This window comes from Cervus elaphus, chromosome 18, assembly GCF_910594005.1.
Source record: "Cervus elaphus chromosome 18, mCerEla1.1, whole genome shotgun sequence".
NCBI classification, from domain to species: domain Eukaryota; kingdom Metazoa; phylum Chordata; class Mammalia; order Artiodactyla; family Cervidae; genus Cervus; species Cervus elaphus.
In genome coordinates, this window is record NC_057832.1 from 73,161,116 (window position 1) to 73,174,625 (window position 13,510).

General features: G+C 53.0%; 1 protein-coding gene and 1 pseudogene across 1 annotated transcript in view; both read right to left on the reverse strand.

Moving 5' to 3' along the window:
* Nucleotides 1–6,661: 6,661 nt before the first annotated feature.
* The window catches only part of MINDY4 (MINDY lysine 48 deubiquitinase 4), a 108,988-nt gene continuing 102,139 nt past the window's right edge, over nt 6,662–13,510 (reverse strand). Inside the window, exon 18 of the mRNA XM_043871937.1 lies at nt 6,662–7,082. Coding sequence (XP_043727872.1) covers nt 7,034–7,082 — 49 coding nt within the window. The 3' untranslated portion in view covers nt 6,662–7,033. The remainder of the gene's footprint in view (nt 7,083–13,510) is intronic.
* Nucleotides 7,089–12,897, reverse strand: LOC122674638 (annotated as a pseudogene).

Below are 13,510 nucleotides of genomic sequence, written 5' to 3' on the forward strand. Positions count from 1 at the left end.
CAGAGCTGGGGGGCTTCAGCCTCTGAGAATACAAATGAGGCCCCAAGGCCCCCCCATCATGGCAGAGGCCCTCCCCAAGGCCGCCAAGGGACCGAGAACCGTCCTGCTAGACTGGCTGTCTTCCATGTGCATTTGGAGGTGGCCAGGCCCAAGGGAGCCGACCGGTCCCGTCCAGCTGGCCCAAGGTCACCAACAGCTCTAGAAACAATGGGCAATGGGTCCAGCCGTGGCCGAGGCCAGAACAAAGGCTTGGGCACTTCCTCACATTGAGGCCCCCTCCTTCATGGTTTGCCAAGGCAGGAGATGGAGGAAGCCTTCATCAGGAGGGCAGACATGTTTTGCAAAGACTGTTCCCAGGAGAATCGCGGTCGCCAGTGCCGACAGGGGAGCTGACAGAGGGGATGGTTACTCATGGCTGAAGTCTGCCTGCCAGGAAGCTAGGGAGATGGGGGCCCTGACTCCAGGCAGGCCCAAGGGGTTCCACCTTGCTCCCCAGGCTGGATCACTAAAATGCAGGGTATCACCCTGCTGCCCCTCCTCTCCGTGGCCCTAGCTTGGAAGTTGGCATCTTTTCTCTGAGCTGCCTCGCCCCCCACACTGTTGCAGTTTTCGTCTTCTAAACCAACTTGGCTCTACTGCCGCCCTGCTCTGAAACCCCCCATGGCTCCACAGTGCTCACAGAGACAGCTCAAGCTTCTTTGCTTGCCGTGCAAAGTCCTTCAGGAGCCAGCCCTAAAATCTTCCATCTTCCTGCCCACCCCCACCCCCTGGACTCCCCAGGCCCCTTTCCCCTGGCAACTCTGCCCTGCTCCCATCCCACATGGAGCGCCCTATGCCTCCAACTCCCCTACCCTCCTTCAGGGTCGGGCTTCAAAGAAGCAACTTCTCGCCCATACGAGTTTCCTCCTCTGAGCGCTAGGCCCGCAGTAAAATCCAAGGAGGATCTGAGCCCAGGAATTTGGAGAACAGGGTGTCAGGAGACCAACTGATAATGGGACAATTCTTCCTCAGACTAAACTTCCCCACACAGCACAGTCTGTTGACACAAGTGTCCTGACGTCATTGTTAAGAGCACCCCCTCAGGTTTGGCCCCTGTGCTGGGGCAGAGGAGGGGTGAGGCAGAGGGGGTAGGGCCCAGTGTCCCCCACCCGTGGCCTGAGACTACCTGCCCCGGGGTGCCCCAGCAGGGCCCGGGAAGATGGGGAGAAGGGCGCTTATCCCCCAGGGCTCCATTCTGCATGGAGGTGGGACTTGGCTGAGCCTCACAGAAGTCCATGGGCCTTAAAACAGACCTTGCCAGATAAGCACCCAGGATCACTCTTATCAGAGGCCACAGGAAAGGCGCTGGCTTTAATCTCAAAACCACACCTAACTCAACAGTTTGGACACCTCAAGCAGCTGGGCTGCCTGGCAGCCAGACACTCAGTGACGGGCTGGAGCTGGGGCACAGGGTGAAGGGAGGGGGCAGGTGTGGGCTGGAAGGGGCTTCTTCAAAGAGGAAAATGAACCTTGGGCTTCATCCCCCACGACAGGACTGGTATGGGTTGCTGGCGGGAAGGAGGGAGAGAGTGAAGACCAGGACCCCCAGGTCAGGAATAAGGAAACACAGTCACAGTGTGTGGTATAGATGTGTGTGTGTGTGTGTGTGATAGGCATGCACACACACACACACACTAAAGGGGGAAACCTGTAGCTGTGTGACCTACCCCCACTCACTGGGCTCTGGGCTTGTTAGAGAGGAGCTGACCAAGGACATCCAGCCGGGTAATCCAGGAGGGCTTCCTAGAGGTGGGGTCTTAGACACGGGCCCTGAGGGACAGGCAGTATTTGATGGACAGACATAGGGAGCTGGAGAGCAGGGACCCAGGTACAGCAAGGAGCACCAGGGAAGGCCTTAGGCCGCAAGGAGTTCACTGGGCCAGCAGCCGCTATGGTCTAGGGTGGGGAGTGCATGGAGATGGAGAAGGGAGTGGGGGAGCCAGAATTAGAGGCAGATTAGAGTCAGCCTTCCCATCATATGTGCTCCTTTCCACCTGAAGACCTTCGTGGTGGTTTGGTTTCCAAGAGACGCCTGTGAAGGAGAAACGCCCTAGGAGGACTCTTAATTACAGATTTCTCTCTGATCAGCTCCCCCATTTGTAAAGAGGAGTCCTTCAGTGTCTTCCTGAGGAACAGGATGGGTATTTTATGGGAATGTGGGCTGGACGGCAGGATGAAGCACCATGATATGAAAGTGGCGTGGAAGGAGGGGTGGGAAGGCAGACTGAGTACTTGGCCAGGGTGGGTGCTCTGCCCCCTCTCATGCAGACTGGGTCTGCTGGAGCAGCGACCCCAGCAACGCAGAGGCCCTGGCAGTGTGCACTCCGACCCACGGGAAGTCTGCCTGCCCACTGGTCCAGCCCACCTCTCGTCCCGCATTAAGCAATCTCCATTATCACAAATGCCTGGGATTTTTGCCTGGTAATTATAGCTCCCACAGGCCTGTGAGGATTAGGGAATGATTAGGGAGTGAGGAGGACTCTGGTGGTTGGAGAGAAATACTTGCAGATGGACTTGGTGGCCTCTTTACCCCCTGAAAGTGTCAGGATCCAGTAAGGAATCAGTGACCAGTGAGGATCATCCATGGGGCCGCCACTGGTGAAGGCCACAGCATTGGTCCCCCCACCATTGGTTCCTTGCCTTTCTGCTAGGACTGCTCCCCTGGGGCCACCACAGTAGCCCCTGGATGTGCCCCTTTCTCTGCCCCACACCCACACCCCCACCAAGGAGAAAGGTGAAGGAAAGCTCTGAGCAGTCCTTGTCTCCAGAGAAAACACCCCATCTCAGGACCTGCTGTCTCGGGTCTTCACCTCCTCAGCCCCCTCTCCTAATCCTCGGAGCCTCTCACTTACGTCATCCCCGGTGAGACCAACCCACATCATGGACTCTGGTGGGCTCACATGGAAGGATCTTCTATCCAGTTCTCGGCTTGTCAGAACCCATCCTGGTTCACGGTCGAGGCTGGATGCAGTACCGAGGCACCTCTCCTCACTCATGCTGGAAACATGAAGAGCAAACACTTCCCTGGCCCTTGGGATGTGCAGCCCTGCTCCCCGTGCTCAAGGTGTAGTAACGCCCCTCGTCCTCATTATGACCTGATGAGGGTTCACTTTACCGATGAGGAAACAGCTCCAGACAGCTTATGTCAAGTGCTCACAGCTACACAGGCAGGAAGCAGTGATTCAGGACTAAACTCAGGCCTTCTGCTCCCAATGTGACTTCTTCCCCCTGTGTCTGTATGGCGTTCCACTTGCTCGCTCCTTCAGTACTTCTTCATTATGGGGATGACTTCTGTGCTTCCAAACTGTGACCCCACTAAGCTTTAGGGCAGAGCTTCCAAGGCTCTCCCCTCACCACTCCCAGCCCTCCCAGGAACCTGGGCCCACGGTTGCCCGCTCTTCCATCAGCAGTGCCTCTGATGGGCCAGGCCCCAGCTTGGCTCCTGACTTCTGGCTCAGACACACACGGAGACCCTAGGGAGCAGTCAGGTGGGGTCTGGATGAAACCCCACCTTAGGATTTCCCCCAATGCCCCTCTAATCCCTGGTTCGACTCTGATCCCCAGGGAGTTCTCGCAGCTCTTCTGGAAACTCTTACCTATGCATCCGCTGTGTAGAACTTAGAAAGACAGATGTGAACAGTTCTGCCAAGGTTGGATCATCACACCCGCCAGCTGCAGGAGAAGGTGAGAAAGCCCTGGGCTGGCGGTGGAGCCGGCCAGCAGGTGGCAAGGGCTTCATTGAGGAGGCATCCATGTGCTGGGATCCCCTTCCCCACTTCCTCCTAATAAAGCATGTCCTCTCCCGAAGCCAAGGGAGGGAGGCTTCAAGAAAACTCCTCAAAAGCCAGTCATGTGAGCCCTGAGTGTGGGACTGTCCTTGACTCCTGCCTGGGGATAATAAGATGCCGCTGCTCCCGATGGGTGGCTGAGCAGACAGGCAGCCTGAGGGGAAAAGATCCGAGGAGGTGAAGATGTAATGGGGCTTTGCTTGGTTCAAACATGGATCCTGCAGAAGGAAGACTCCAGTCTTTCTGGAGTTGGGAAAAGAGGGAGGTTGACTCTACTAGCAGTGGGGGTGGGGCCAGTGCTGGGAGCCTCCATGAGCTCCAGCTTGGGGATGAGTCACCTGACTCAGGAGGGACCCCTGTGGTTTAGAGGTCCCCCATAAGACTAGCAGGAGGAGAAGGAACTTTCCAGTGATGAGAGCATGAACTTAAGTGTTGCCATCAGCCTGGTCTTACTGTTCACACTGCTAGAAGAGCAGTGGAACCAGACTGCCCTTTCATCCAGAGGCCAAGAGACCAATACCACTGAAAAGAAATCTAAACGGAAATGCAGACAACGTCCCTTGGCCTCTGAGCGGGACTGGTCCAGGAGGCACCAAGGGTACCAAATCCCAAGGATGCTCAAGTCCCATCGCTGGGCTATCAGTATCCGCTGGTGCAGAATCCATGGATATAGAGAGCCAACTGTAATGAGAAAGAATAAAGCTGCCTCCTGCTCGCATCCCACAGAGGTCTGCTTCTTCAATAAACTGGCTCCCCCATGCATGTGGAGGCCAGAGAGGGAGCAGCCAAGCCCAGGTTCAGCCCTTGAGAGGCCACTCAACCCTAGGATATGGTTCTTAACCTTTTGGGGGAAAAGAGAGGGACTTGTTGCAAGATCAAAGCTGTGAGGTAAGCTACAGACTCTCTCCACAGAAAATTACACAAATGTACACGTGCACAAAAAGTTTAATATAATCTGGGGGCACTATGGACCCTCACCCACAGTCTCCCTCGAAAACTCTGCAGCCCAGATGGGAAAGCCATGTGCAAGGAGGCAGGGCCTACATTTCATTCTTACAAGTTTGGCAGCAGCACCGTGGGCTCATTCTGATTTGTGGACCTGGAAGAGGGTGGTGTCGGGCTTTGCTCATCTACCTTTCCAGAAAATTCCAGGCCAGGGGCGTCATACTGCACTTGTACCTGTGTCTTGGCTTCTAGAAAAAGTGCTTTTGTGATTTGTTGGAACTGATCTCCTCAAGCAATGCTGGGAATATTTTGATTTCTCCAGCTCCGCCAATGGTGCCCTGGTCAGGAGGTTAAGTGTTTTATTGAAAAGACACACTTTTCCTTCCCAGGCTGATAAACAAGGCTGCTGCAGGGAAACCGACTTCCTCCCCCGGGTCGCTCAGCTGGAGCAGCCTAACCCTGGCCAAGGAAAACAAATGCATAAACATTTCAGGGACATATAGGAAGCGTTTCTGCTGGACGCCTGCAGTGAATGGCCACTGGAGTTTACACAGCAAACCCCACGGGGGCCTCGGCACAGCCAGGACAAAGCACTCCTGGCCTCTCACTTCCCTCCCGGCTCCTACTTGCTGCTCCCCAAAGACCCATAGTCCCGCCACTGCTTTTACCCAGCCCACGAAAGCACTAAACAGACTCTAGTGGTCACCATCAAACACCAGCTTTGCCTGCTGTATGCTTGGCTCTTAAAGAGAAGGAGGGGGTCTCCTTTCGGCCAGCACTGCCGGGGGATCACAACCCCCGAGCTGTTTGTGTCCTGAGCCTTAAGGGGGGACACGGAAGCTGGGGACTGGCTGCCATCCAGTGTCTACAATTCTCCCCGGGTCAGGGCAGATGTGGGAGGAGCGCGTGCCTGGTCCTTGCGTGTGAACACTCTGCTCTGCAGGCCCCACTCAGAATCCCAGCCAAGCACTCGAGGGGCACAGCCAGGTGTGTGTAGGGTAGGGGTGGGGGGACTCGTCCACGATGCAGCTCCTGACTCCCACGTGGGCAGCCAGGTGACAGAGGTCCCTGGAGGCCGTGTTCTACTTCTGGGTACCCTCGCTCAGTCCACTGTGGGGAGCCACTGCAGAGGGGTCTGTAGCTTCCGTTTTTGACAAAACTCTCTCTGGTCTCCTTCTTCACCAGCCTTCCATTGCTTTTCTATGCTTGCTCGTGCTCCTCTTTGGAATCCGTAGGATATAAATTATTGGAATGAAGGAGGCTCCAAGTACAATTTTCTCTTCTCGGGCGACTATGGAGTCTTCCCCGTTCCCACGTACTCTACCCTTCCCACCTACTCTACCCTCAATCTGGAGTGTGAGGGTCTCCATGGGCTCTGCCCACCCACAGTTAAGCCAGTTTTCTCCACACATGCCTCACTACGGTCACACAAGGGACCATATCTAGTCCCTCTTCTCATCCTCATCTTACTGTCCTCCAGGGCCAAAAGGTCCCTCCCTAGAAGGTTCTCTTCCCCATACCTGTTTGGCCATGTGTAGCCTACCCTCCAGGTGCACATGTCTGTCCTCATGGGGCCTCACAGGCATCGAGGTCAGCCCTGAGCTGGGATCCCAGGGGGCCTGAGTTACTCCTGCTCAGGACTGCTTATGGAGCTTGGTGTCTCAGACATGGGCTGATCAACAGAAGGCAGGCCAGACCATAAGCCCAGCCAGGGACACCTCTGGGCCACAGGGTATGTCTCACATAGAGACTCTTGCTGGGTGATGACTGAGCCCACAGGTCTCCAGGGCTCTGGCCCCCTCCACCCGTCACCATCCGCCCCCAGCTATGAACCTCACAAACCTCAAGCTTCCTTTGCAGCAACAGAACAAATGAGACTGGGCCTCAGCAAAGATCCGACTCCTGGTTTATAGAAACCAACTCTCAGAAATAACGAGTGCCCTGGATCCCTCGGCTGACCACATCAGAGGTCTGACGAGGGGATGGCCTGGCAGGGAGTCAGGGAGGGATGCACAGAAAAGGCAGCAGAGGTCCCACCAGCCTCCCTTGGCAGTCACAGCTCAGCTGGGAGGGGCTACACAGCAGCGCACTGGGCCCGAGTCGCTCCCCGGCAGGCCCTTCATGGAAGAGGCAGGCAGGTTTTGGACACTTCTGCGGCAGGGCTGGTTCAGGTGCTGGCCCAGACTTGTCCCTGAGGCCCAGGGCTCCGCCATCACCCCTGGTGATGAGAGGTGGAGCCATGAGCTCATCCCCACAGAGGGTCACAGGATGGGTTCCGAGCCATTCCAGTCCACTGATGCGCCCTTCCACCTAAGAACAGAGCGACAGAGAGTTAGAGCTGCGGGGCCACAGAGGAACCGTCTCTTGTCTTCACTCACCTGATCTCCCATCTCCAGGGCTTCGAGGATTTCAAGTTTCATCATGTCCACGTCACTCCTCCACACCCACAGACAAAACTACACACCGGGTCCCTATAAGACAAATGCACCCAAAACCCCTTGACAAGCCGAGTGATCTACACACATCTGAGTCCAGCCGCTCTTCGGGGGGGGGGCCAGATGGTGGCACTTTAAAGACACATGGGAAGACCCAGATATGGAGCAATCCTGGAGGTTTCAAGGCACAGAAGGGGGTCCAGTTGCCGGAGCCCAGAAAGGTAGGCAGGGGACATAGGGAGCCTGCAGGGGCTGCACCACACAGGACCTAGGAGGCCTCGCAAGGATTCTGGCCTTTGCTCTAAAAACCACGAGAAGTTAGTGAAGTGCTGTGAGCAGTTCAGTAAAACACAGGTTTGCATTTTCAAAAAATTACTTTAGGAAGCTTTAAGAAGCAGTGAGTATGATTAAATAGGAGTCCAGAGTTAGACAGGGCTTACTGGTGGATCAGATGTAAAGAATCTGCCCACAATGCACAAGACTCGGATTCGATCACTGGATTGGGAAGATCCCCTGGAGAAGGAAATGGCAACCCACTCCAGTATTCTTGCCTGGAGAATCCCATGGACAGAGGAGCCTGGCGGGCTGCAGTCCATGGGATTGCAATGAGTCAGACACAACTGAGCAACTAACACTTCAGCAGAGTTAGATATAATTTAATCATAGTTCAATCCCCAAATTAAAGTCATTATAGGAGAGACCAGCACTTAATTTTAATATTAGTACATGAAATTAGTTTTCTATAAAGGACTGAGAGGAATCACATTTATAGCAGGCAGAATACTTCGGAAAAATCTGGCATTGGGTGCATTATACACAAACGTACATCCTAACATTATACAAACCAGGAAACAGATGTTGCATACCTCAATAGCAGTACTAGAACATGGAGTTTGAGGCTGGGGTTTTGAAATGTTTCCCAGGGTGTGGGGTTTGGGGAGCAGACATTTTCAAACCCTAAAGTTTATAAGTCAAAATTGAAATTGTCACAGAGAGGGAAGAATGGGACACTTTTTTTTACTTTACTTGTACATCTGCACTGGAAAGCCCAGCACAGGCAGACCTCATTTTATTGAGCTTTTCTTTATTGAACTTCGCAGATACTGTGGGGTTTGTTTGTTTGTTTGTTTGTTTACAAATTGAAGGTTTATGGCAACCCTGAATCGAACAAGTTATCAGCACCATTTTTTCCAACAGCATTTGCTGACTCTGCAGTTCAAGCTGTTTCATTATTACTATCTTTGTTACCGTTATCCATGATCAGTGATCTTTGACATTATTACAAAAGATTACGACTCACTGAAGATCATGATGGTTAGCATTTTTGGCAATAAAGTATTTCCTAATTAAGATATACACATTGTTTTTTAGACATAATGCTATTGCACACTTGACACACTACAGGATAGTGTAAACCTAACCTTCATATGCACTGGGAAACCAATAATTCATATGAATTGCTTTACTGCATGGGTCTGGAACGAACCCACAACACCTCTGAGGTCTGTCTGTATCCCTGAGATTGCACCTGCAGCAAGATGGGAGTGAACAGGTTCTCTCAAAGTAAGACTGCTGCATTTTCCAACCAAGTGATTAGAAGTACCATGAAGTTTCAGTCGTGGTTCACCATAAAGCCAGTATTTTCCATCTTCATGAATAACCTAGAACCCCGCTGAATTTCTCTCCTTCCCTCCTCAGGCTTCTGCTCTTTGCCTTTCTTCATGACTGTGCCTGCCTTTCGGGACCCCATCTATGTCTCTGAGTTTCCAGTTGAGAGGGACAGCCTTGCAGAGGCAGGGGGATTCATACTCGTTCTGTTCTTCCAACCCACTTTCCTACCAATGACCAGCAACTTCTTGGTCTCTATAAAGACTGTAAGACCCCCACGGAGTATTTTTCACACTGTACATCATTCCATTTCCCTTCAAGTGAGCAAAAAGATTTCTTGTCATTTGGAGAAGAAAAAAAAAATCTTAGTGTAATTTTGTGTTCCTTGCTCCCATAGAAAGGTGTGGTGTGGGTGACAATATTTGCATGTAGTTCATTTTGTAACAATTATTACGGCATTCTCCTCCTAGCTCCACCGAGGCCTCCACCCTGCCCAGGGCTTCCATAACTCCCCAGGGAATGTAAGAATGTAATGGCTGCCATAGTCTAGACACCGGGCACAGCCCTGCCCGTGTCATGCGTGTCAAGTGACAGTTTAAGAAATTTTCATCTGGTCCAAATATGAACACTGGAATGCATCTTCTTGTTAAAACACTCGGCATAAAAGGCTGTGGACGATGGAATAGCTGCTCAGCCATGAATGTTAAACTATTTTAAGAAACCCTCCAAAACTAGCTCTGCATTCCCTTCAATGTCATTTGGTAGCGTCCTGGGATGCTGCACAATCACACCCAAAATGGGGTTGTATGGTTTTTTGGCAAATTGGTTCTTTTCTTCCTGCATAAAAGGCTAAGAGAGGTACCATTTCATCACCCGAACCACTTGGTCCCTGGAATCCTTCCAGTCTCAGATACTCAGAGGCAGGTCTGGATGTGCAAAAGTTTGCATACATTTCTAGAAGAGAGTTTCTCCCAAGAGTAATTGTTGGAAGAACTACCTTAACAAGATCCATTCCAAGCATACCCTGTGATAAGAAAGGCAGGATAACCTCTCATGCTCCTCCACGGACCTAACCTCTGCTTCATCATCAGTCATGTCTTGTGCATCAACAAGGTCAGCATTACCTGCTCCACTGGAACGTGGACTAAGTGATTCTTTGGTACCCGAGTGCCTTAGACAGTGTCCTGAGGTGCTGTGTTGTTGGCACTGAGATAGATCTAGAGGAACCTATTAGATGCTTTGGGGTTGAGCTAATTTGATGGAACCATCAGCATCAGAGCATCCATCACTGCTTTAAGGAGAGACACTGGGATGGTGTCTGGAGACAACATAGCAGCCCCAGAAGGAGTCAGGCTTCTCCTTGGTGAAGAGTGCCCACTGCCTGCCCTACCGGTGCAGGACCCTGATGACAGCTCACGGTAGCTAATAGAGGTCCAGCTGGTGGGGAAGATGGGTAGAGATCTGACTTCCACAACCAAGCAGGCTCTGGAGGTAAGATGAGCTGAGAAGGGTTGCGATGACCACAGGTTCCAAGGGAGTATGTGGACCTACTGCACCTACTGGGTAAACAGCACTTGAGCAACCTGCAGCCACATAAGGCAGAGCCTCATTGATTCTACCAGGCAACTTGAGGTTTTCAATTTGCTTTCTCTGCTCATCATCTTTGCAGTTTTGAAACACATCATTAAAAACCTTTTACTGTCCTGTTAAGATTTGTAGAGGAGAGTGTGTGTATGTGTGTTAGTCGCTCAATCGTGTCCGACTCTTTGCCACCCCATGGACTGTAGTCCACCAGGCTCCTCTGTCCATGGAATTTCCCAGGCAAGAATACTGGAGTGGGTTGCCATTCCCTTCTCCAGGGAATCTTACTGACTCAGGGATCGAACCCGGATCTCCTACATTGCAAGCAGGTTCATTGCCAACTGAGGCACCAGGGAAGCCCCGTAGAGGAGCATCAGCTTCCGTAAAGTTCCTATCAAAATCTTAGACACTAGGAGCACATCCTGAATCCAGATGCCCAGATGAAAGGCAGAGAAAAGAGCGACATTCCTGCCCACAGCCTGCCTCCAGACAGGCACCAGGGACCCAGATTTGCAAAGGAGAAACTACTGCCAAGACCAGTTTGGATTCTTGCCTCCAGTCATGGAGAGAATGAGGGGAAGAGTCAGAAATAGAGCAGATTTCCTGTATCCCTATAAGATCCACCCTCAGCCTGGTCCCCAGTGCCCTTCCCTCATCCCTCTCCATCCCTCACAGCCTCACCCTCCCCATACTGACAGGCAGACAGAAGCTTCTCCTCTGAGCTCCCAATTTGACAAAATAGTTTGGCTTCAGTGCAGGGGTGAGTCACTCTCATCTGCTGCTAGACGCCCATGTCACACCAACCAGTCAGTGAGTCCTAAGGTCTGGCTGTGGGTTTGATGTTGGCTTTGAGGCTTCCCATAGAGGTAACCAACACACCGCACCCTGGCCAACAGGTGCTGAGGCAGGGAGAGTAGCAGAAACACAGAAAGAAAGCAGTGTACAACTACAACAGGAAAGCAGACATGTTTTAAAATTAAAAGAGCTCAAAGGCTGGGATGCTGTGTTTATGAAGGGGATGAATGGTTCCCCGGGGGGATGGTTCTGAAAGTCTACAGGCCAATTACAAGGATGAATAAGAACTCTAAACATGCAATCAGGGGCTGATAGAGAAAGGGAAGGGTGAAATGGAGTGGCTTCTCGGTGGGCAGGCAGCATCAAAGCTCACTCAGCTATGAAGAAGCAGGGCTCCTCAGCGTGGGCACAGTGGGTATTTGGGGCTGAATAGTTCTGTTGTGATGGCTGTCTTGTGCACTGCAGGACATCTGACACCCTCCCCCCCACCAAGGGCAACCCAAAATGTCCCCAGATGTTGCCAAATATCCCCTGCGGTACAAAACTGCCCCCAGTCAAGGACCACTGGCTCAGGGGTTGAGCTCAGTGAAGATGCGGTGGTCCCCAGAGCTCAGGTACACTCAGCGTCACGGGCAGGCCCATCTCATGATCACGACTGAATCCCTTTCCTCTCCAGCAGCCATCACTGAGCAGAGCAGCAGTTACCTGCCTCCACAGATTCTCAACACTGACAGAACTGGTGTATTTCAGGGGGAAGAAAGCTGACTTGCTGTACCAGTGAGAAGAGAGCAGGCCTGCTTTTAAAGCCGCCAGAGCTGACCTGTAGAGATACACCCCAGAATTCCTCTCACTCATTTTGGATTTCCAGATAAGTATCCAGTGTGCCAGCATCCCATCCTAGGTGCCAGCCACTGGCAGCCAGAGCAGCTACAGGATGAGCCCCATGGGCTGCCTCTCACTTGAGAGCCTGGCCAGAGCTGTGCCCTCTGGGGGAATCATACCAACTGAAACCACCTATCCTGGCCAGGAACCATAGGAACCAATCACATGAGCTATTTTATGACAGGAGGCCCTGGTAAGGAACACAGAACAAGCCACCGTCAAACTGAAGAGTTCGGGAAAAGGTCAAAAGGAGACGCCTCATGTCCGACCACCTCCCAGAATCCTTTTCACCGGCATCCATCTTGGCTGAGCTATGTGTGCTTCAGCAGCAAGGACCCTGAGTCAGAATGACTGGCCAGAGACAACCCAGAAACTAATCCCATCCCCATAAAACCCGAGACTGTGAGCCACATGGCAGAGCAGTTCTCCTGGGTTCCCTTACTGCTCTCCACCCGGGCACCCCTTCCCAATAAAGTCTCTCACGCTGTCAGCACACGTGTCTCCTCGGACAACTCATTTCCGAGTGTTAGACAAGAGCCCACTGTTGGGCCCCAGAAGGGGTCCCTGTTCCTGCAACACCTGCACCTGCAATGACCATCCTCCCTCTCCACCCCGCATCCTTCCGGGTCAGATCTAGCACCCCTCCTTCCAGAAGTATCCTTCCTCAGTACCGCGGCCAGGCTCTCCCCACCATACTGTTATGGCGTCTTCCTCTCCTGCTAGACTGTGAGCCCCTAACGTGCAGAGCTGGTCTCACTTGCCTCCATCCCCTCCATGACCGCTGGCTCAGTGCTGGGCTCCCAGGGGTGCTGCTGAATGACCATGCCCCTGCACACCCACTACCCCTGCTATCCCTTCTCAAGCCTGGGCACCAGCAGGAAAACCTGAGTCTTCACACTGCACTCCCCCTCCCCTTTGACCCCAGTGGGCACTGAGATCTGTCCAAGGCCCACCTCCCCTCCCTTCCCTTCTGCCTCCTCCCATTCTTCCTCCTCCCCACCCATCCTCGGCCAACCTCGCGTGTGAGTCCCCCAAGGTCTCCAAAGGAAAGGGAATGCTTTCTCTCAACCTCGCCACAGCTCAGGGAAGGCACCATTATACCCAATCCACATATGGGAAATGGAGGTCCAGATGGAGCCAGACCTGGAGCCACATGATAGCAGCAGAGCCAGGACTCAGTCGGGGTCTCCAGACTCCCATTCAATGCTGTGCAACATGGTGTCACATATTCCATGAACAAGGAACACCATGGGCCATTGTGCCTGTGGGCTGCAGGGAGGGGACTCAGAAGAGGGGGGCTGGGTGGCAGGAGCACCCAGGGTACTCTCCCTCAGCGGGTGAGAGGCACTGTGAAGACAGCACCGAGGCAAGAAGGGTGTTTGCAGAGATTCCTCAGGCTGTAGGGGGGAGCAGCAGAGGGAGGTGGGCACTCGGCTA